This window comes from Panulirus ornatus, chromosome 64, assembly GCF_036320965.1.
Source record: "Panulirus ornatus isolate Po-2019 chromosome 64, ASM3632096v1, whole genome shotgun sequence".
Taxonomy (NCBI): Eukaryota; Metazoa; Arthropoda; class Malacostraca; order Decapoda; family Palinuridae; genus Panulirus; species Panulirus ornatus.
Genome location: NC_092287.1, coordinates 5,069,283 through 5,090,296, shown reverse-complemented (window position 1 = coordinate 5,090,296; position 21,014 = coordinate 5,069,283). Strand labels below are relative to the sequence as shown.

At 41.5% G+C, this 21,014-nt stretch overlaps 1 protein-coding gene across 4 annotated transcripts in view; it reads left to right on the top strand.

The window, feature by feature from the left end:
- LOC139746254 (uncharacterized) overlaps positions 1-21,014 on the top strand; it is a 140,458-nt gene that overhangs the window by 36,035 nt on the left and 83,409 nt on the right. For 3 of the 4 annotated variants that reach the window (XM_071657275.1, XM_071657273.1, XM_071657276.1), the window contains 2 exons: positions 12,505-12,801; positions 15,443-15,499. In XM_071657275.1, the coding sequence (XP_071513376.1) occupies positions 12,505-12,801; positions 15,443-15,499 (354 nt within the window). Of the gene's footprint in view, positions 1-1,272; positions 2,844-12,504; positions 12,802-15,442; positions 15,500-21,014 lie in introns of those variants that run through there. The other variant, XM_071657272.1, reaches the window with a different exon arrangement.

Sequence of the window (21,014 nt, the reverse complement as noted above, 5' to 3'; positions counted from 1 at the left end):
GTTGGCCCCTCACAGTCTGGCCACCGCACAGACTTATAAGGGTCTACCCAGGGAGGCTTGTCTGTGGACCTCTCGAGAAGGACTCGACTGAGGTGTGTCTACACAACCTGACGCTGGATCGGTTGAGGTGGTTGTGGTTTCCTGTAGGGGGACACGACACTAGTGCTCTTGAGGAGACTTGGCGGTTGTTTTGTTGAGGGGACCTGGCAGTGTTCTTTTGAAGATACCTGGCGCTGGTTTTCTTGAGGAGATCTTGCATTTGTTCTGTTGAGGGGACCTGGCACTGCTTTTATTAGAGGGGACCTGACTGTGGTTCTTTTGGGGGGATTTGGCACTGTTTTTGCTGAGAGGAGACCTAGCAATTGGTCCTTTTGAGGGGACCTGGCTTTCTTCGGTTGAGGGAACCCGACTGGGGATCTATCTCTTTAGGTGCACCTGGTTGATTTTCCTTGGCTGGGAACATGGTTCTGCACCTATCGAAATATGGCAGGCGAACTGCCAAGATTACGGGGGCGGTCTTGGGGATGTGGGCAGGGGGACCTGGTGGAGAAGGTTCTAGGAAGGCGACAGGAGAGGGGGTTCCTGGGAACCTCACCAAGGGCGATGGTCATTCGTCGGGTAGGAGCTGGGAGCGTGTGACCCTCGCTGAACACACATGATGGGGGATCAGGATGGGGTGGAAGATAGAGACTGTGTGGTGAGGAGAGCAGGTACTGGCGGGGAGGGGGTTGGTTATCGTAACATGTACTGTCCGTATGACCAACACCACCGCTACTTCTCTAGCATGTACTGTACATGTGCTCCTGTGTACATGACTTTCTAGGACACCCCATATAGCGACCAGTAGATGGCTTGATGGTGGGGAATATGTGTGGAGGGTGAGACGGGGAGCTGGGTGATGGAGGCGAGGGCCGGCCACCAGGGCCCGTCAGGGAGCCATCACCCTCCGGATTTGCTCGGCTATTGTGCTTGACGGCCCGCGAGGGAGACTCCCTGGGGTCAGGAGGAGGGAGGCGCGGCAGGCTAGCGGGGCAGACGCTGGTACCAGCCGGGCTCCTGACCCTCCAGTATGACGTCCCTCACCGTCATGCCCGCGCTCCTTGACCTCAACAATTGTTTAACATCAATACACGTGAGTGAAGAAGGCGAGGTTGTTTGGTGGCGAGGGAGAGGCGCGTGAGGCTGCCACTATTGATTATGAGGCAGGGCCTGGGGCCTGGCCGGGGAAGGGGGTGGGGGGAGGTGCGGCGGTGAGAGCAGCGGGCGCGATAATACCTCGCCACAGTCGTTCCCCCTCCTCGTCCAACGACGGACGCCTCCACGTACATACACCCTCACGTACACGCCTCTTCTCCCTGTACACCCATAACGCTGGAAGTAAGTGCGCCCGTCGAGAGTGAGCCAGGAGCCCGGCAGCCGCCCCACGCCCCTCAGGCACAACACGCCCCTCACTCCTCGTGACACTCGGGCCTGAGTTTGGACGCGCACATCGTCTGCAGGATGAGTGTAGAGCGGGCGGGAGCGGCGGGTAGGGCGGACCCGGTGTAGGTGATGTCCCTGGCCGGTGTAGCAAGTGGTCGGGGGTGAGGTATGAGTGTGAGGTGGCAAGTTAGGGCGGGGTGGGCCAGGTGTGAGGTGAGCCCTGCCACCTCGGCCAGCACCGCACTCCTAGGCCTCCGTCGGTGTCTTCTGCCTGCCTCCCGCCCGCTCCCCACCGCCGCTACGCCGTCACTCATCATGTAACCTTCACTCCGTGCTGCCAACACAACCAAGTCTTCCATACATGTGATGTAGGTTAAGTTCTCGGTGATACCAACAACCCAGTCTTCCAGTCGTAGCCTTCCCGTCGTCCCAAGTTGGGGACGACCAACCACACTTAAGTTTGTCAGGTAGCGAGACGTGTGTGGGATCTTGTATAGTTGGCAGGCTAGGCTTCGCCACCTGCAGTGGTGTTTTTTTTTTTCGGGAGTGTTGTCACTTGCTGACCTCTCTTGACCACCATTGGTCCACCTGCTCTAGCGCCTACTGACGGCAGTACTTCCCTGCCTACCACACGCACCACTGCCGCTGCCCTGGTCATACTACCTCTCCACACCATAGCACTGACGGTGTGGTAATTGTCAGGCCACAGTGTCGCCACACGGCTCAACAGACATTGGCCTGGTCATAGTTTGACTATATCGGAGGTTGTCAGCAGGCCTTTGTACCGTAGGTGGGAGGGCGGGTTCCATGGCCACGCCCACGAGTTCGGTGGGCGGTGTTGGTGCGGCCGAGAGTAAGGGCGGAGGCAGTGTAGGCGGGCGAGGCCCCTGGGAGCAGTTGGTGGCCTCCCTGTTGGCCCAGCACACTGCCCTTCTCCACAAGCTAGCAGCTGCTGCCCCTCCCTCTGCTGCCCTCGTCTGTGCCGCTGCTGCCCCGCCCTCAGCTGCCCTCGTCTGTGCCACAGACTCTTCTGCGGCCGCACGCCCACTCCATTACCCACACCCTCGCTCAGCCGCCCTGAGCCTCGGACACTACGCCCGCAGGAACTGGCGTAATAGACGCAACAGACAACGCAAAAAGTTAAGGAGGTTCTACAACAACAACAACAATAACAGCAACAACAACAACATCCTGAATAACACTACTAGTAATAACAGCAATAATAACAGCAATAATAACAGCAGTTGCCAGAGCAGTAACAGCCGACGTGGTGAGAAGACGTGGCGTGGTGGATGGTCAGGTCAAGTCCCCGCCACCACCGCCCTCACTACCACCACCACCACTGCCACTACCACTACAACTACCACTACCACCACAACCACCACTACACACGTCCGCCGGACACTGCGTTCTGTTGTCAGGTACACTGTCCATCATACCAGTATTTGTACCTTTGACAACCATCCTTGTATATAGTATCTACAACAACCTTTCTACCCCCCCCCCCTGAATATCACCCACCTCCTTAACACCGGTCCTTTTAACTATTACACCCACCCATTTTCATCGACCAATAATTATTTGCCTCAGTATCTACACCATCCACACTTTGACACTCAACACTAGTTATCACACACACACACACACACACAAGTGTACCACTCCCTTCCCTTACAGTACAAATAGGTAATTGCTTAATTGGGGTTATGCCGACACACCTGCCCCTTTATCAGCTCCTGCCTCAGTTCCACTCATTCATTAACTCCCATCCCAGTATCCACCACACCCTTAAACAATACCCACCCTTTACCCTTTCCAGTATCTCCCATACTTTGTAACACACTCACCCTTTACCCATCCCAATGTCTTCCACACTAACAACCTCACCCTTTACCCTTTTCAGCATCTACCACACACTTTACCCATCCTAACATCTACCACACCCTTAAAAACACTCACCCTTTTCCCATCCCAGTATCTCCCACATCCTGTAGCCCACTCACACTTTACCCATCCCAGCATCTACACAACCCTTTTACATACACCCTTTTCCCATCCTAGCATGTCACACACTGTAACACACTCACCCTTTACCGTTCCAACATCTGCCACATCCTTGATCATACTCACCTTAGATTTTATCTATCTTAGCATATACCACATGCCTCAACACACTCACCCTTTACCCATATCAGCATTTATCACACACTTTAATGCACATACTTTATACCCATTCCAGCATCTTCCACACCCTTAAACATACACACCCTTTACTCATCCCATCTTCTACCACATCCTTTAACACACTTACCCTTTACCCATCCCAGTATCTACTACATTCTGACTCTTTCAACCTTCACCCATCCTACCTTCTACCACATCCCTTAACGAACTCACCTTTAACTTATCCCAGCATCAGCCGCACCCTTCAACACACTCGCGTGTTATGTATCCCAGCTTTTATCACATCTTTGAGCGCATTTAACCTTTACCCATTCCAGCATCTACTGCACCGTTTAACACCATCAACCTTTACCCATTCCATTATCCCTCACACCATTTACCCATCCCAGCATCTACCATATTCCTTAACTCTTATCACCCTTTACTCATCCCAGTTTCTACCTTACCCTTTAGAGCACAAAACATTTGCCCATCCATTTATCTCTGCTCATTAGGAGTTTGTCTTTGTATACACCCTGTGGCACACTCCCTACTAAACCCACCCTTTACAAGCTTTCCTGGATCTATTATATCCCACTTTGACACTTGTTTTACATCCACCACTTATCCTTCACCATATTTCTCTAAATCCCCTAATTTTCTCCAACATATCCACTCTTTGGTATCCATGATACAAGCTTAGACACTCCCACCCTTTGACAACCATTTTCTCTGTATCTACCACACCCTCCAGGACTCTCACCCCTTAACATTTATACCTGTGACTACTACATCTGATGGCATGACCCTCCAGGACTCTCACCCCTTAACATTTGTACCTGTGACTACTACATCTTATGGCATGACAACCCTCTCACAAACATACTTGTGTTTCACATGCATACACTCCAGTACACACTCTTTGAACCAAATCCACATGTTAACTACATCTTAGAACATATTCACCCCTTTACCTAACCCTTAGAGCACCTTCTTTTATCTTCTACATCCTCCTTCACACCCACCTTTTTGACATATTATCCTGTATCTTATTCTACATATTGTCACACCCAGCTCTCTGACACTTGTCTGTGTCTGTTGCACCCTTCAGCACATCCACCTCTACCTTTGTTCATACCTCTCTTCACATCCACATGTATAACCATTGATACGTCCACTCCTGCACTTACCCAAAAATCTTACCAACAATTCCATCTCTACACCCACCAGCACATTCACTTTTATATTTCAATTCATCCTTTATACTGCCTTTTCGTTCTCACCCATCAGTATACCCACTTCTATGTCCTTCTTTCATCAGTATATACCTTATAGTATACGTTCCACCAACTTACACCTATTTACAAACCCCTGTACTCAATATTGCAACCATTCCTATGTCAGCCTGTACACTTAACCCCACACCAGCCAGCATTAGAAAAAAAAAACAAAAACCAGCACCCCATAGTGCAACACCCTCTGCATGTTCTATGCCCATCTCTGCTTCATCTCTGTGTACTCATTCCTATACCCACCTTGCATCCATGGGTACACCTACATCTTACACCCATCCCTATATTTATGTGTAACACCATCACCATCATTATTGCTATGCAAATTTTACCACCACCACCATTATTACAGTATGCATCCCACATCCATTACCTGTATTACCACTATCAGTACCACGTGTAGTTCACCACTATTTTTATTAACATCATGTGTATTTTAAGATCAAGACCATTAGGAACAGTACAGTGTGCATCTCACCATCACCAATAATAGATGCATTCCTCCATCACCAACAGTACCTCATGCATGTTGCAATCGTCAACAGTACCATGTACATCTCACCACTATCAACAGTACCACTTGCATTTCATGAGAACCACGTGCATGACTTTTATGACAGATTATTCTTATTGCTCGTATATAACATTGAAGTATAAGTTCTGTTGAATATAATGAGAGGTGTATGATTTTTGTTTATCTGACTGTATTAGGAAGTTCCACCATGAAAACATGGGTTGAGTTTGAGCTCTGAAGGGGACACAGTTAGTTGTCTGGTATTAGTAGAACAAAAAGTAATACTTGGGTAACGTGGCTGGTCTATCAAAAATGTGTTATATTATATATTTTTTTTATTTATTATACTTTGTTGCTGTCTCCCACGTTAGCGAGGTAGTGAGAAATGAGTTATATATTTGCTTATTCCATGGTGTAATATATATAAAAAAAAAGGCTTCAGCTATTTTTTGTGTTGGTAGTGATTGATGATGGGATTTGATAAGATATTGTTTGTTTGCTAAGAAGAATGAAGAATTCTTATACCGTCATGTATTACTTACACATAGTATTGTGGATGATTCTGTATTATTACAGGGAAATATAAGATAGGAACAATGAAAAATTTTGCAATTAGAAGATTGTTAAGGAGTATATTGAATCAAACACTATTTGCTGTTGGGTTAATCTTTTGTCTAATAAAAGTGACTTGTGGGTGGAATGTGTGTGGTGAGCAAATAAGGTGAGGTGATTACATGGCTCCTTGTCTCTGTAAACATAGTTGTGGACTCCTCCCCACACCAGGTGCCCAATGACTTTTTAAAGTTAGATTTTTCCTCTGATTAAGGTTTGTAGAAGAAAAAAGTGTTTTTAGAATGAAACCATTAGGGATATGGCTTGTTTTCAGCATAAGGGGTACAAGAAATATTTATACACTGTACATTGCTGAAGTATGTGTTGCCTTTACCTGTTGAAAGCCAGATTAGATAGACAGTATTTACAATATATTCTGTATATGATATTTGGCATTTGTTAATTGTTTAGGAAATATGATTTGTCATAAGTTTTGCTCTTATCATTTGTAGAATATAGATACTATTGGTTCAATGTGAATTATAACTGCTTTAATTGTAAGTGGTTATGTCCATCATATTTAAATCATGAATTATGTTGGAGTAGAGATGAGGGTATTGATTAGTGTTCTTGAAGAATAAGAATAAGTGGAAACTGGAAGTTAGCTAGATTTAACTAAGCTAACTAATTACACATCTTAACACTCTTTGTCAGTTTGTTACTGCTAAGGACAGAAATTTGGAGTAATTTCTTTGGTCTTACTGGGATATTTGATTGACAACTGTAACTACAAGCCATTGATTTTTTATATGACCACAGAAATTTTGTGGTTGTATTATGGTATGGCAATGTTGTCATCTGCAAGCATTTGGTTTCTGTGCTTTAGTTTCCATGAAATGATTGATTTGAAATTTTAGGACAGTGATGCTTGTATCAAAGTACAGATGCCTTAAAGGCTAATTTTCAGAGTAGATAGAAATATGGATGTAATATACAATATGACTTATGTTGGAAAGTAAAAAAGTGAATGTGATTGTTGTAAGGATCCAAGTCCAAAAGGCCAGAAAGGAACCAATTTTCAAACATAAATAAGTAAGGGTGTGATATATCATGTAACTTACATTTGGTAGTAGAAGGGATTGGTGATGTTTTATACCATCAAAGCATAAAATGGTCAGAAATACAGATACAAACATATATTAGGAATCAATTAGGAACCAGAAATTTAAGGAACCACTTTTCAAAATTTTCTTAAAATGTCTTGTGACCACATAATTTGTGATACACAAATTTTATATGTATATATATATATATATATATATATATATATATATATATATATATATATATATATATATATTGCAAATGTGGGAGACAGCGACAAAGCAAACTAAATAATTTTTTTTTTTTTTTTTTTTTTTGCTTTGTCGCTGTCTCCCGCGTTTGCGAGGTAGCGCAAGGAAACAGATGAAAGAAATGGCCCAACCCACCCCCATACACATGCCTTGATTCAATCCACTGACAGCATGTCAACCCCGGTATACCACATCGCTCCAATTCACTCTATTCTTTGCCCTCCTTTCACCCTCCTGCATGTTCAGGCCCCGATCACACAAAATCTTTTTCACTCCATCTTTCCACCTCCAATTTGGTCTCCCTCTTCTCCTCGTTCCCTCCACCTCCGACACATATATCCTCTTGGTCAATCTTTCCTCACTCATTCTCTCCATGTGACCAAACCATTTCAAAACACCCTCTTCTGCTCTCTCAACCACGCTCTTTTTATTTCCACACATCTCTCTTACCCTTACGTTACTTACTCGATCAAACCACCTCACACCACACATTGTCCTCAAACATCTCATTTCCAGCACATCCATCCTCCTGTGCACAACTCTATCCATAGTCCATGCCTCGCAACCATACAACATTGTTGGAACCACTATTCCTTCAACCATACCCATTTTTGCTTTCCGAGATAATGTTCTCGACGTCCACACATTCTTCAAGGCTCCCAGGATTTTCGCCCCCTCCCCCACCCTATGATCCACTTCCGCTTCCATGGTTCCATCCGCTGCCAGATCCACTCCCAGATATCTAAAACACTTTACTTCCTCCAGTTTTTCTCCATTCAAACTCACCTCCCAATTGACTTGACCCTCAACCCTACTGTACCTAATAACCTTGCTCTTATTCACATTTACTCTTAACTTTCTTCTTTCACACACTTTACCCAACTCAGTCACCAGCTTCTGCAGTTTCTCACATGAATCAGCCACCAGCGCTGTATCATCAGCGAACAACAACTGACTCACTTCCCAAGCTCTCTCATCCCCAATATATATATATATATATATATATATATATATATATATATATATATATATAATGTATGTATGACTCATGGTGAGGTGCCTGAGGATTGGCAGATTGCGTGCATAGTGCCATTGTACAAAGGCAAAGGGGATAAGAGTGAGTGCTCAAATTACAGAGGTATAAGTTTGTTGAGTATTCCTGGGAAATTATATGGGAGGGTATTGATTGAGAGGGTGAAGGCATGTACAGAGCATCAGATTGGGGAAGAGCAGTGTGGTTTCAGAAGTGGTAGAGGATGTGTGGATCAGGTGTTTGGTTTGAAGAATGTATGTGAGAAATACTTAGAAAAGCAAATGGATTTGTATGTAGCATTTATGGATCTGGAGAAGGCATATGATAGAGTTGATAGAGATGCTCTGTGGAAGGTATTAAGAATATATGGTGTGGGAGGCAAGTTGTTAGAAGCAGTGAAAAGTTTTTATCGAGGATGTAAGGCATGTGTACGTGTAGGAAGAGAGGAAAGTGATTGGTTCTCTGTGAATGTAGGTTTGCGGCAGGGGTGTGTGATGTCTCCATGGTTGTTTAATTTGTTTATGGATGGGGTTGTTAGGGAGGTGAATGCAAGAGTTTTGGAAAGAGGGGCAAGTATGAAGTCTGTTGTGGATGAGAGAGCTTGGGAAGTGAGTCAGTTGTTGTTCGCTGATGATACAGCGCTGGTGGCTGATTCATGTGAGAAACTGCAGAAGCTGGTGACTGAGTTTGATAAAGTGTGTGAAAGAAGAAAGTTAAGAGTAAATGTGAATAAGAGCAAGGTTATTAGGTACAGTAGGGTTGAGGGTCAAGTCAATTGGGAGGTAAGTTTGAATGGAGAAAAACTGGAGGAAGTAAAGTGTTTTAGATATCTGGGAGTGGATCTGGCAGCGGATGGAACCATGGAAGCGGAAGTGGATCATAGGGTGGGGGAGGGGGCGAAAATCCTGGGAGCCTTGAAGAATGTGTGGAAGTCGAGAACATTATCTCGGAAAGCAAAAATGGGTATGTTTGAAGGAATAGTGGTTCCAACAATGTTGTATGGTTGCGAGGCGTGGGCTATGGATAGAGTTGTGCGCAGGAGGATGGATGTGCTGGAGATGAGGTGTTTGAGGACAATGTGTGGTGTGAGGTGGTTTGATCGAGCAAGTAACTTAAGGGTAAGAGAGATGTGCGGAAATAAAAAGAGCATGGTTGAGAGAGCAGAAGAGGGTGTTTTGAAATCGTTTGGTCACATGGAGAGAATGAGTGAGGAAAGATTGACCAAGAGGATATATGTGTCAGAGGTGGAGGGAACGAGGAGAAGTGGGAGACCAAATTGGAGGTGGAAAGATGGAGTGAAAAATATTTTGTGTGATCGGGGCCTGAAGATGCAGGAGGGTGAAAGGAGGGCAAGGAATAGAGTGAATTGGATCGATGTGGTATACCGGGGTTGACGTGCTGTCAGTGGATTGAATCAGGGCATGTGAAGCGTCTGGGGTAAACCATGGAAAGCTTTGTAGGTATGTATATTTGCGTGTGTGGACGTATGTATATACATGTGTATGGGGATGGGTTGGGCCATTTCTTTTGTCTCTTTCCTTGCGCTACCTCGCAAACGTGGGAGACAGCGACAAAGCAAAAAAAAAAAAAAATATATATATATATATATATATATATATATATATATATATATATATATATATATATATATATATATATATATGGCCCAACCCACCCCCATACACATGTATATACATACGTCCACACACGCAAATATACATACCTACAAAGCTTTCCATGGTTTACCCCAGACGCTTCACATGCCCTGATTCAATCCACTGACAGCACATCAACCCCGGTATACCATATCGATCCAATTCACTCTATTCCTTGCCCTCCTTTCACCCTCCTGCATGTTCAGGCCCCGATCACACAAAATCTCTTTCACTCCATCTTTCCACCTCCAATTTGGTCTCCCACTTCTCCTCGTTCCCTCCACCTCCGACACATATATCCTCTTGGTCAATCTTTCCTCACTCATTCTCTCCATGTGCCCAAACCATTTCAAAACACCCTCTTCTGCTCTCTCAACCACGCTCTTTTTATTTCCACACATCTCTCTTACCCTTACGTTACTTACTCGATCAAACCACCTCACACCACACACTGTCCTCAAACATCTCATTTCCAGCACATCCATCCTTTTGCGCACAACTCTATCCATAGCCCACGCCTCGCAACCATACAACATTGTTGGAACTACTATTCCTTCAAACATACCCATTTTTGCTTTCCGAGATAATGTTCTCGACGTCCACACATTCTTCAAGGCTCCCAGGATTTTCGCCCCCTCCCCCACCCTATGATCCACTTCCGCTTCCATGGTTCCATCCGCTGCCAGATCCACTCCCAGATATCCAAAACACTTTACTTCCTCCAGTTTTTCTCCATTCAAACTTACCTCCCAATTGACTTGACCCTCAACCCTACTGTACCTAATAACCTTGCTCTTATTCACATTTACTCTTAACTTTCTTCTCTCACACACTTTACCCAACTCAGTCACCAGCTTCTGCAGTTTCTCACATGAATCAGCCACCAGCGCTGTATCATCAGCGAACAACAACTGACTCACTTCCCAAGCTCTCTCATCCCCAACAGACTTCATACTTGCCCCTCTTTCCAAAACTCTTGCATTTACCTCCCTAACAACCCCATCCATAAACAAATTAAACAACCATGGAGACATTACACACCCCTGCCGCAAACCTACATTCACTGAGAACAAATCACTTTCCTCTCGTCCTACACGTACACATGCCTTACATCCTCGATAAAAACTTTTCACTGCTTCTAACAACTTGCCTTCCACACCATATATTCTTAATACCTTCCACAGAGCATCTCTATCAACTCTATATATATATATATATATATATATATATATATATATATATATATATATATATATATATATATATATATATATATATCCCTGGGGATAGGGGAGAAAGAATACTTCCCACATATTCCCTGCGTGTCGTAGAAGGCGACTAAAAGGGAAGGGAGTGGGGGGCTGGAGATCCTCCCCTCTCGTTTTTTTTTAATTTTCCAAAAGAAGGGACAGAGAAGGGGGCCAGGTGAGGATATTCCCTCAAAGGCCCAGTCCTCTGTTCTTAGCGCCACCTCGCTAACGCAGGAAATGGCGAATAGTATGAAAGAAAGAAAAGATATATATATATATATATATATATATATTTTTTTTTTTTTTTTTTTTTTTTTTTCATACTATTCGCCATTTCCCGCGATAGCGAGGTAGCGTTAAGAACAGAGGACTGGGCCTTTGAGGGAATACCCTCACCTGGCCCCCTTCTCTGTTCCTTCTTTTGGAAAATTAAAATAAAAAAATGAGAGGGGAGGATTTCCAGCCCCCCGCTCCCAAATATATATATATATATATATATATATATATATATATATATATATATATATATTTCATTTATTTATTTATTATACTTGATTGCTGTTTCCTGCGCTAGTGAGGCCATCCACCCTCCTCCACACAACCCTATCTATAGCACATGCCTTGCAACCATATAACTTTGTTGGAACCACTATTCCTTCAAACATACCCATTTTTGCTCTCTGAGATAACATTCTTGCCTTCCACACATTCTTCAATGCTCCCAGAACCTTCGCTTCCTCCCCTACACCCTGTGACTAACTTCTGCTTCCTTGGTTCCATCCGCTGCAAAGTCTGCTCCCAGATATCTAAAACACTTCACTTCCTCCAGTTTTTCTCCACTTAAATTTACCTCCCAATTAACTTGTCCCTCAACCCTACTGAACCTAATAACCTTGCTCTTATTCACGTTTACTCTCAACTTTCATCTTTCACACACTTTACCAAACTCAGTCAGAGGATGTATAGCAAACCACCAAGTGGTGTTTTAGTGTGAATGAGGCCACAAAAAAGTGTCACTGATAGGAGAAATGACAGGCCTTTCTTTCCAAAGTATTGTATCAGCGGGTAGCTAATTCCAGTCAGTTTACAGGTGGATGTAATTTTATTTTGCTGACAGTGTATCAGAGGTGTGTTTGAAATTGATGTGAATTTATGTTAATTCTCTACTTGCCATGAATTCTGTTGATGCTTACTTTATTAGGTTATCATTTGCTCTTGTCTGTATTGTATAATGTAAATTACAGATGATATATTTCTTATGTTTTCAGTGTACGGGAAACTCATGCAGTTGCTGAAGCACAGCAAGAGAAGAACTCACGTTTGAAAGAGGCCTTTGGCATTTCTGAGTACTTTGTTGAGGGCTCGTCCCTAGACCCTAATAGGCGAGCTAAAGAGGAGTTGGCTCGGGCTGCAGCTGAAAAACAGAAAGCAAAATCTTCAGAGGGGTTGGGGGCTGAGGCTGGCAAGAAGTACAGTTGGGTGCACACTCCATCTCCATCTCCAGAACGTTCCAGCAAGAAAGACAAAAAGGATAAGAAAAAGAAAAAGAAGAGGAGCAGGGACCGGTTAGAGTTTTTCTCATTTATTTTACCATAGTTCATTAACCCATTCATTATGTGAGTAATTTTCATGCTGATTCTCAGATCATATTAATTAATCAACAGAAATTTGAATATTAGAATGTCATTTTGTATCACTTATTATTTTGTTAATTTTCTTGTGCTTGAAAAAAGTTGTATTTTCAATGTCACATTAATATTTCTTGTAAAAAAAGAGTAGATAGTGAAGGAAAGAAGAAAATGAAGAAGTTATTAAAAAGATATGAAGAAAAAACAGTTTTCTCTAATACATGCTATAGATACGGGCATAACTAAGACAAAAGAGGCTGTAAGAAAAGACAGAGAATGTCCATTAGCAAATGGTATAAGTATGAGAAGACCTGAATGAATAAGAGGCCCAGTTCATGTATATATATCCTCATATATTGTATGTGTCCACATGCATAACTTACCTTTAAATCAATAAAATCAACTCAAAACATGGAGAGTTAAAGGTCATGTGTGCCATATGATCAGTGAAAGCAGGTGTAGCTCATGTTTAGCAGCATGTGTTCAGACTTAATGGTTGTTTCAAGGTCACGGGGTTGTTTGTATATGATGCAGTAAGGTGAAGCTCTTTTTGTTAGCTGCTGGATAAATCTGATCTTAGCAGTCATGAGGTATAAATGTTTATTTGGATACATCAGATGGCCACATTGAATGGGTTAATAGTTTGATGATTTAAGAAGTATGCCAGAGACCTTAAGTGACATTAAGACTTCCAGTTAACAGCTTTACTTGCAAAGGAACTTTATCAGCTGTTACTTTCTCTTGTAAGATATGTTTAATTGATTGATGATTTAGTTGTGGAAAATTAAGCCTATGCATGGATACTGAATTGTGATTGATTTGAAATATGTACTTTTGACCCAGTCCCTGCATTCCCAAGGTTTACAAACCCTGAGTTGTAGCTTATTAAACTGGTGAAGTTTCCACTGAGAAGTTACCTTAAACATGAGAGAAGATGGGATTTAGTTCATACAGCGTGCCATTTAATTATGTCTTTACCAGTCTTGGATTGAATGTGGCTTGTTCTGCCATTATGGTTGTCATTTTCTTGATGTGGGTGATATTGTTCTGAGAAGTTATTTGGCTTTTGGATGAGTATTACATCATTCATTAGCATCATATAGCAGTTTAAGAATTTTGTTGCTTTAACAATTGTGCAAATGATGTAGTTGCTTTTTCTCACGAGCACTGGTTTACACAGTAATGAAGACATGGGTTTCTACTGGCTGTTGTCAAGCTTTTAGTTTTATTTCTATTTCATATACATATATCTTTGCTTAAAAGTGTATGAGTCACAGATATATATATCTGCCAGTTCATTTAGTTACAGGGGAGGGGGTCTCCAGTTTTTGAACGTCTGACCTACAAACACCCTTACTTATGAGCAGCTCAAAAAAACAATATTCATTTGTTAGTCTGATGTACAATATATATTTTTTTAATGCTAGTTGAGACAGCACGGGCAACTGAGGCCCGAATCAAGGCCATCTCATTATTTTACTTGATCGCTGTTTCCTGTGTTAGCAAGGTAGTGCCAGGAAACAGACGAAAAAAGACCTAGCCACTCATATACATACATGCATATACATATACATATACATACGTATCAAAATATACTCAGATACATACACCTACACAGACATATACAAATGTACACATGCATAACTTCATACTTGCTTGCCTTCATCCATTCACGGTGCCATCCCGCCCCACAGGAAACAGCATTGCCACCTCCCTACATCAGCTAAGCAGCACCAGGAAAACAAACAAAAAAAGGCCCCTTTCGTTCACACTCAGTCTCTAGCTGTCATCAGTCCCTAGCTGTCATGTGTAAAGCATCAAAACCACAGCTCCCTATCCAGGCCCTAAAGACATTTCTATGGTTTATGCCAGACATTTCACATGCCTTAGTTCAGTCCATTGATAGCATGTCAACCCTGGTATATCACATTGTTCCATTTCACTCTATTCCTTTCAAGCAATATTTTCAGTCAAACCAGTTAGCAGAGTTCTTTGGCAAAACCTTTAAGAATTGATGTTAAGCCTACATACTTAAAGGTGTGGAGATAGTGAGTGATTGTGGTACCCTTTCTATGAACATGGGAAATAGTATATGGAATGTATTAGCACAGAGGTCTTCATTGCTGCTCTCGTAAATATCATATCTTACACTACTATTAGTTTTTATTATGGTGGTTCAAATTCAGACTTCTTTGGTACATTAAGTAACGGCCCTCTTATACCAAAGTACTTCCCAGTTTGTTAAAATTCAAGCAGAGAATCCCCTCTTTATTTAAACAGATTTGTAGGGACTATGATTTTATTTTACGAAAAGTAGAAGAGTTTCAGCTGTGTTCCTTTGAAGACTAAGAGTTGTTGAGATGAACATCTACAGTGCCATTCTGTGAGCGAGACAGTAACATCCTTAAGTGGAGGATATGAACCATCATAAGGTACTGGCATTACAGACTAACCAACTCAGATGTACTATAGTAAAAACTTTCCTTTCTGCTCTGGCCAGATATAGGATGGAATCCAGCGAAAGAGATCCTTTTAAAAGAATAATGATAAAAAATTGTGCTTCATTGATTTTTTACAGGTCTTCAAGTGCTGAGTCTCGTAAAAAACATAAGTCTAAGAAGAGCAAACGCAGCAGGTAAGTTATTAAGTATTTCCTACGATCTGGCAGCCTTTTAGTCTTCCATAGGGTCAAATTTGATGCCTGATACAGCAGTTTGACTTCACTGTGCTTTCAAAGTTGACATGAAAGTTTCTATATGAATGGTCAACCATAGAGACTGTCAAATTGAAATTCAGAACAAAGACTTGCCATTAGTTAACAATTAAGACTTTTTAATCTCATAATTAGGTTACCATCAAGGAGCTTATCTTTAGACAAGCAGTGTACTCGCAACACAGTTTTTACATTTTATTGGTAATATCATGGAGAAGGGTATCCTGGCATTACTGTCACACACAGGCTGATTTGTAAAATGATAATTAGATCTATGACAGATGTATTGGAATTATGATTACATCTGTAAAGAGTCTTAGGAGTGTAGGGAAATTAAGTGTTTTATTCACTTGTATCCCAAAATCATGAAAAGCAGATTGAGATTATATTCCCCCCTTACTTCTCATTTACTGTGATAAGAATTTTATTGTATTAAACAAATTGAACTAAAATATAGTGGAAGTGAAAGATTTGAAAACATGTGCATCAGTAGTTAAATAGCTGTGAATGGATGTTAATTGCAATCACAGTCATCAATCCATACCCCATACCCTCTCACAATTTACTTATGTTCATGCAGCAAGAGCTATGTTAGAGTTAATTCACTTGGTAAAACTTACATCTGCTTACTGATACTAGACATCAATTTCTGCCTTTAGCATAAAGTCCTCCAAGGACTTCAGTGTATTCATTGGTTTTTTAGTCTTTCAGTTTATGCACTGAGGAGATTGTCTTAGCAAGGCAGAGAGCATGCTTCTCTTCTGCCAACTTTTTGAATTTGGATCATGCTTAATTTGAAGTTGTTGTGATGGATATTGATGATCATTCATATGATTTTGCAGATTTACCACCCAGGAAAGCTGGTGTGTATGAGGAAATTTTCTTGTTTTACCATACGAATGTATGATTTTGCAGTTTGAAAGAAACCCATCATATCTTTGTGCAAGAACCACTTGCACTAAGAGGGATTACTACATTTCAATGTACTCTGTATTATAAGATAGCTAGAAGCATCTAGATGGTTCTAGCCAATCACCAGAGAAGCTTTGGCTAACTAATTGCATTGTAGCTTTGTGGCCATCACAGTAAGTTTGCTAGGTTTGGTAGTCATTCTTCAAGCCAGTTGGTTTACTGCCATAGTCCCTTTATATTTTACCTGGGATTCCAGCTGCTATTATAATGTACTTTGCTGTTGCAGCTAAGCTGTATATTGCCTCCAACCCTCAGCCTACAAACCTGCTCTCTTGCTCTCAACTGCTGTAGTCTTGCTGTTTACCAGTGTGACCGTGCTCCCTACTGCTCTAACTGTTCTTATGAATGCTTTAGGCTTACTGTTTTCTGCTAAAGGTTGACAGTTACCCAGTGTTCTAATCCACTAAATCTAGATTGTAATCTATTGCTTTGGAGTTCAGTTAGCTGCTGCAGGTCTGCTATCCACTATGACTACCTTAATCTCCTGTTATAATCATTTTATATATAGCTTCATGGGTTGTATAAAACTATAACTCTGTTGTCTGCTGTTGGTCTCCTAATTGTTCAAATTAACTCCCAGAGTTCTAGCCTGTGGCTTAGTACAAGGCCACCAACCAACAAGAATGCTTGGATAATGCCAAAAAATTTGACACTTTCATTGTGGGGAGAAATTGCACTCTTGGGTTTTGTGATACCTACAGACTTTGAATGTCCTATATATGTTTTTCTATGTATCCCTACTGTTGATTTATTTTCTTTGCACTTGCTTGTCTTTTCCCACTCACTGAGGTAATGTCAGAAACAGACAACTAAGCCTTTGATAGAAATTCTTGCTTTGCTCTTGCTTGTCTTTTCCCACTCACTGAGGTAATGTCAGAAACAGACAACTAAGCCTTTGAAAGAAATTCTTGCTTTGTTCATCCTTCTGTACCTTCTTTTAGAAAGGTACTACTGGGGGGAGAATTTCTTGTTCCCAGCTCCTGGCCTTCTTGATCACCTTTTATGATATCGTGGATGCCCTTGGTAAGTAATTTTTTCAGCCTTATCCCCAGAGATAACTGTGTACATTATTTAGACAGGATATTGCAGAATATGTCCCCTGTATCTAAAAGAGAAAAGTCACAATACTAAATGATTTTCTGTCAGTTTTTGTTTCTTTGCGGATATGTAAGTGTCGCTGTAGCTAACTTATTTTACGAGTTCATATTTTTCCCCAGCCTCTTGGTGTTGAGTTGAAGTAAATTGACCATCCTTAAGTTTGAAGAGGACCCCCTTCAAAAGGAGCCATTCATCTTAAATATTACTGATTCTATCTGTCTTTAATGCTGAGTCACAGTTGATATTAAGCACGATGAGCCCATTCAAGTGCTGTTGTCCCTCAATTGAATTGATAGTTCTTCACTGGCTTCAACACCTTGAAGGTGAACTCACCTTAAGCTTCTGATGCAGACAAATTGGCAAAAATATGCAGTGTGATTTTGATAGTAGGAAACACCGGAGAGAGTCCAGTTTGAGTTTTTCTTGAATCATTTCCTTTTGCTTTCAATCAAGTAGAAAGTTTGTGGAATACGTCCATTTGAGGAAGATGACCTCTTCTGAGATCTTTTGAGATTTCTTTGTCTACTGTTACTGAAATATTTCAGCTGCAGAAAGTAGACTGTTATTACTGAAGTGCTTAGGAAACCCAAAGGAGGTATAAGTTAGTCACATTGACTCAGATTGATCTCTAATACTCATTTGAATAGAATTACTGAGGACAAAAAAGCCTGTCATATTTTAAGTGATGTTTGTTAGAATTTTTAACCCCATATTTTTATTCATGTTTATTAAGATTTTTAATCTCTTCCCTTACTATCCAAAGTATGCTCAGGCTGAGCTTTTGCTTAGATGGTTATTATCCCTAGGTAACTCTGGTCACATATATTCTAAAAATTATTATCCCAAGATAACTTGTGTGGGGTTTCAGATATGACTTTTATCATTCCCAGGAGACAAGAACTTAGCAGTTGTCATTTCTCTCAATAGATGGTATTATAAACACTTGTTTAGATCTGTGACAGTGGCATGTTGAGGCATCTATTTTAGGGGGTACAAGCATCTGCCTTATTTTTGCTTGCTTTCCCTTTTTTTTTCCTCCCCCAGTATCCTAAGTGATGATGAATTTGATAGTAATGACTGTGCATTCACACAAATAAAGATAATTCCTCATCTAATGAGAAAAGCTTCAACTCAGGTTGTCCAACAGACATAATCAAAGCAAAGCTTTTCTTAGAGGAGGTGCAGGATCTGGTTTACTTCTGCCTTTCCTCTGTTTTTCACTCTCAGTAAGCCGGGTAATGAATATGACAGCAATCATTATACAGACACACAATGAAGATAATACTTCAGGATTTGACTGGCTCCAATTTACATAAACCAGCTGATGCTGTGGGATACACCAAAGTAAAACTCTCCTTACCTCTTAATTGTGTCTGCTCAACCTTTGATTATAATTTCAGAATATATAGCAGTATTTCTAAGGTTTCATTGATACAATGATGAACTTGCTGACATGATAGTTGGAGACAATCAGGAATATTATGCAGACTTTGACAGAAGCATTGTGGGATTATGAAATTATAGATGGTACTCTATCATAAGTCTTGAGGTAATAGAATCTATATTTTTCCTTTATTATCTCTATTGTCTGAAACAATATAAAATGCATAAAAATGAATTGTCTTTTTTTTTTTACAACTTTGTATTCATTGAGATAACTTAGACTCACAGCAGCTGTGTAAAGAATACTTCCCACGTATTCCCTGCGTGTCGTAGAAGGCGACTAAAAGGGGAGGGAGCGGGGGGGGGGGTGGAAATCCTCCCCTCTTGTTTTTTTTTAATTTTCCAAAAGAAAGAACAGAGAAGGGGGCCAGGTGAGGATGTTTCCTCAGAGGCCCAGTCCTCTGTTCTTAACGCTACCTTGCTGATGCGGGAAATGGCGAATAGTTTAAAAAAAAAAAATTATAGAATATTAGCATTTGAAACAAAATATTGTTTGTTGAATTTTCTATCTATATGCCATTCAAAACTTTATTGAAATAGAATTGTGATTTTTGGAACATACTTTGAAAAAAATGGGTAAGGGATCTTCTAGCCTTCACTGGAATTGTTAATAAGCTTAGTGGTACATGTTTTTGAATTTGATCTTCAGTCCATAGCATCAACAGCTTTTTTATTTCTTGGATGGACCCGTGTCATTACTTCCTTATTATCGTAGACTTCATACTTCCTGTCTGACAAGTACTGTCATACAAACCCAGCTGTTACCACTGTCGAATGTATGACCAAGCGTAATTTTTATATTTATGTATATTCTTTTACAGTTTTTCCTGGTTTTATATATGGACAACTGTAATTCGGATAGGTTGTAAGTAGGGGAGAGCCCATCCACTCATATACACATATATATATTTATTTATATTTATTATACTTTGTCGCTGTCTCCTGCATTAGTGAGGTAACGCAAGGAAACGGACGAAAGAATGCCCCAACCCACCCACATACACATGTATATACATACGAGTCCACACGCACATATACCTATACATCTCAACGTATACATTTTTTTTTTTTTTTGCCTTGTCGCTGTCTCCCGCGTTTGCGAGGTAGCGCAAGGAAACAGACGAAAGAAATGGCCCAACCCACCCCCATACATATGTATATACATACACGTCCACACACGCAAATATACATACCTACACAGCTTTCCATGGTTTACCCCAGACGCTTCACATGCCCTGATTCAATCCACTGACAGCACGTCAACCCCAGTATACCACATTGATCCAATTCACTCTATTCTTTGCCCTCCTTTCACCCTCCTGCATGTTCAGGCCCCGATCACACAAAATCTTTTTCACTCCATCTTTCCACCTCCAATTTGGTCTCCCACTTCTCCTCGTTCCCTCCACCTCCGACACATATATCCTCGTGGTCAATCTTTCCTCACTCATTCTCTCCATGTGCCCAAACCATTTCAAAACACCCTCTTCTGCTCTCTCAACCACGCTCTTTCTATTTCCACACATCTCTCTTACCCTTACGTTACTTACTCGATCAAACCACCTCACACCACATATTGTCCTCAGATATCTCATTTCCAGCATGTCCACCCTCCTCTGCACAACTGTATCTATAGCCCACGCCTCACAACCATATAACATTGTTGGAACCACTATTCCTTCAAACATACCCATTTTTGCTCTACGAGATAACGTTCCCACCTTCCACATATTTTTGCTTTCCAAGATAACATTCTCGACTACCACACATTTTTCAGCGCTCTCAGAACTTTCGCCCTCTCCCCCACCCAATGATTCACTTCCGCTTCCATGGTTCCATCTGCTGCCTAATCCGCTCCCAGATATCTAATACACTTCTTCCTCCAGTTTTTCTCCATTCAAACTTACCTCCCAATTGACTTGAC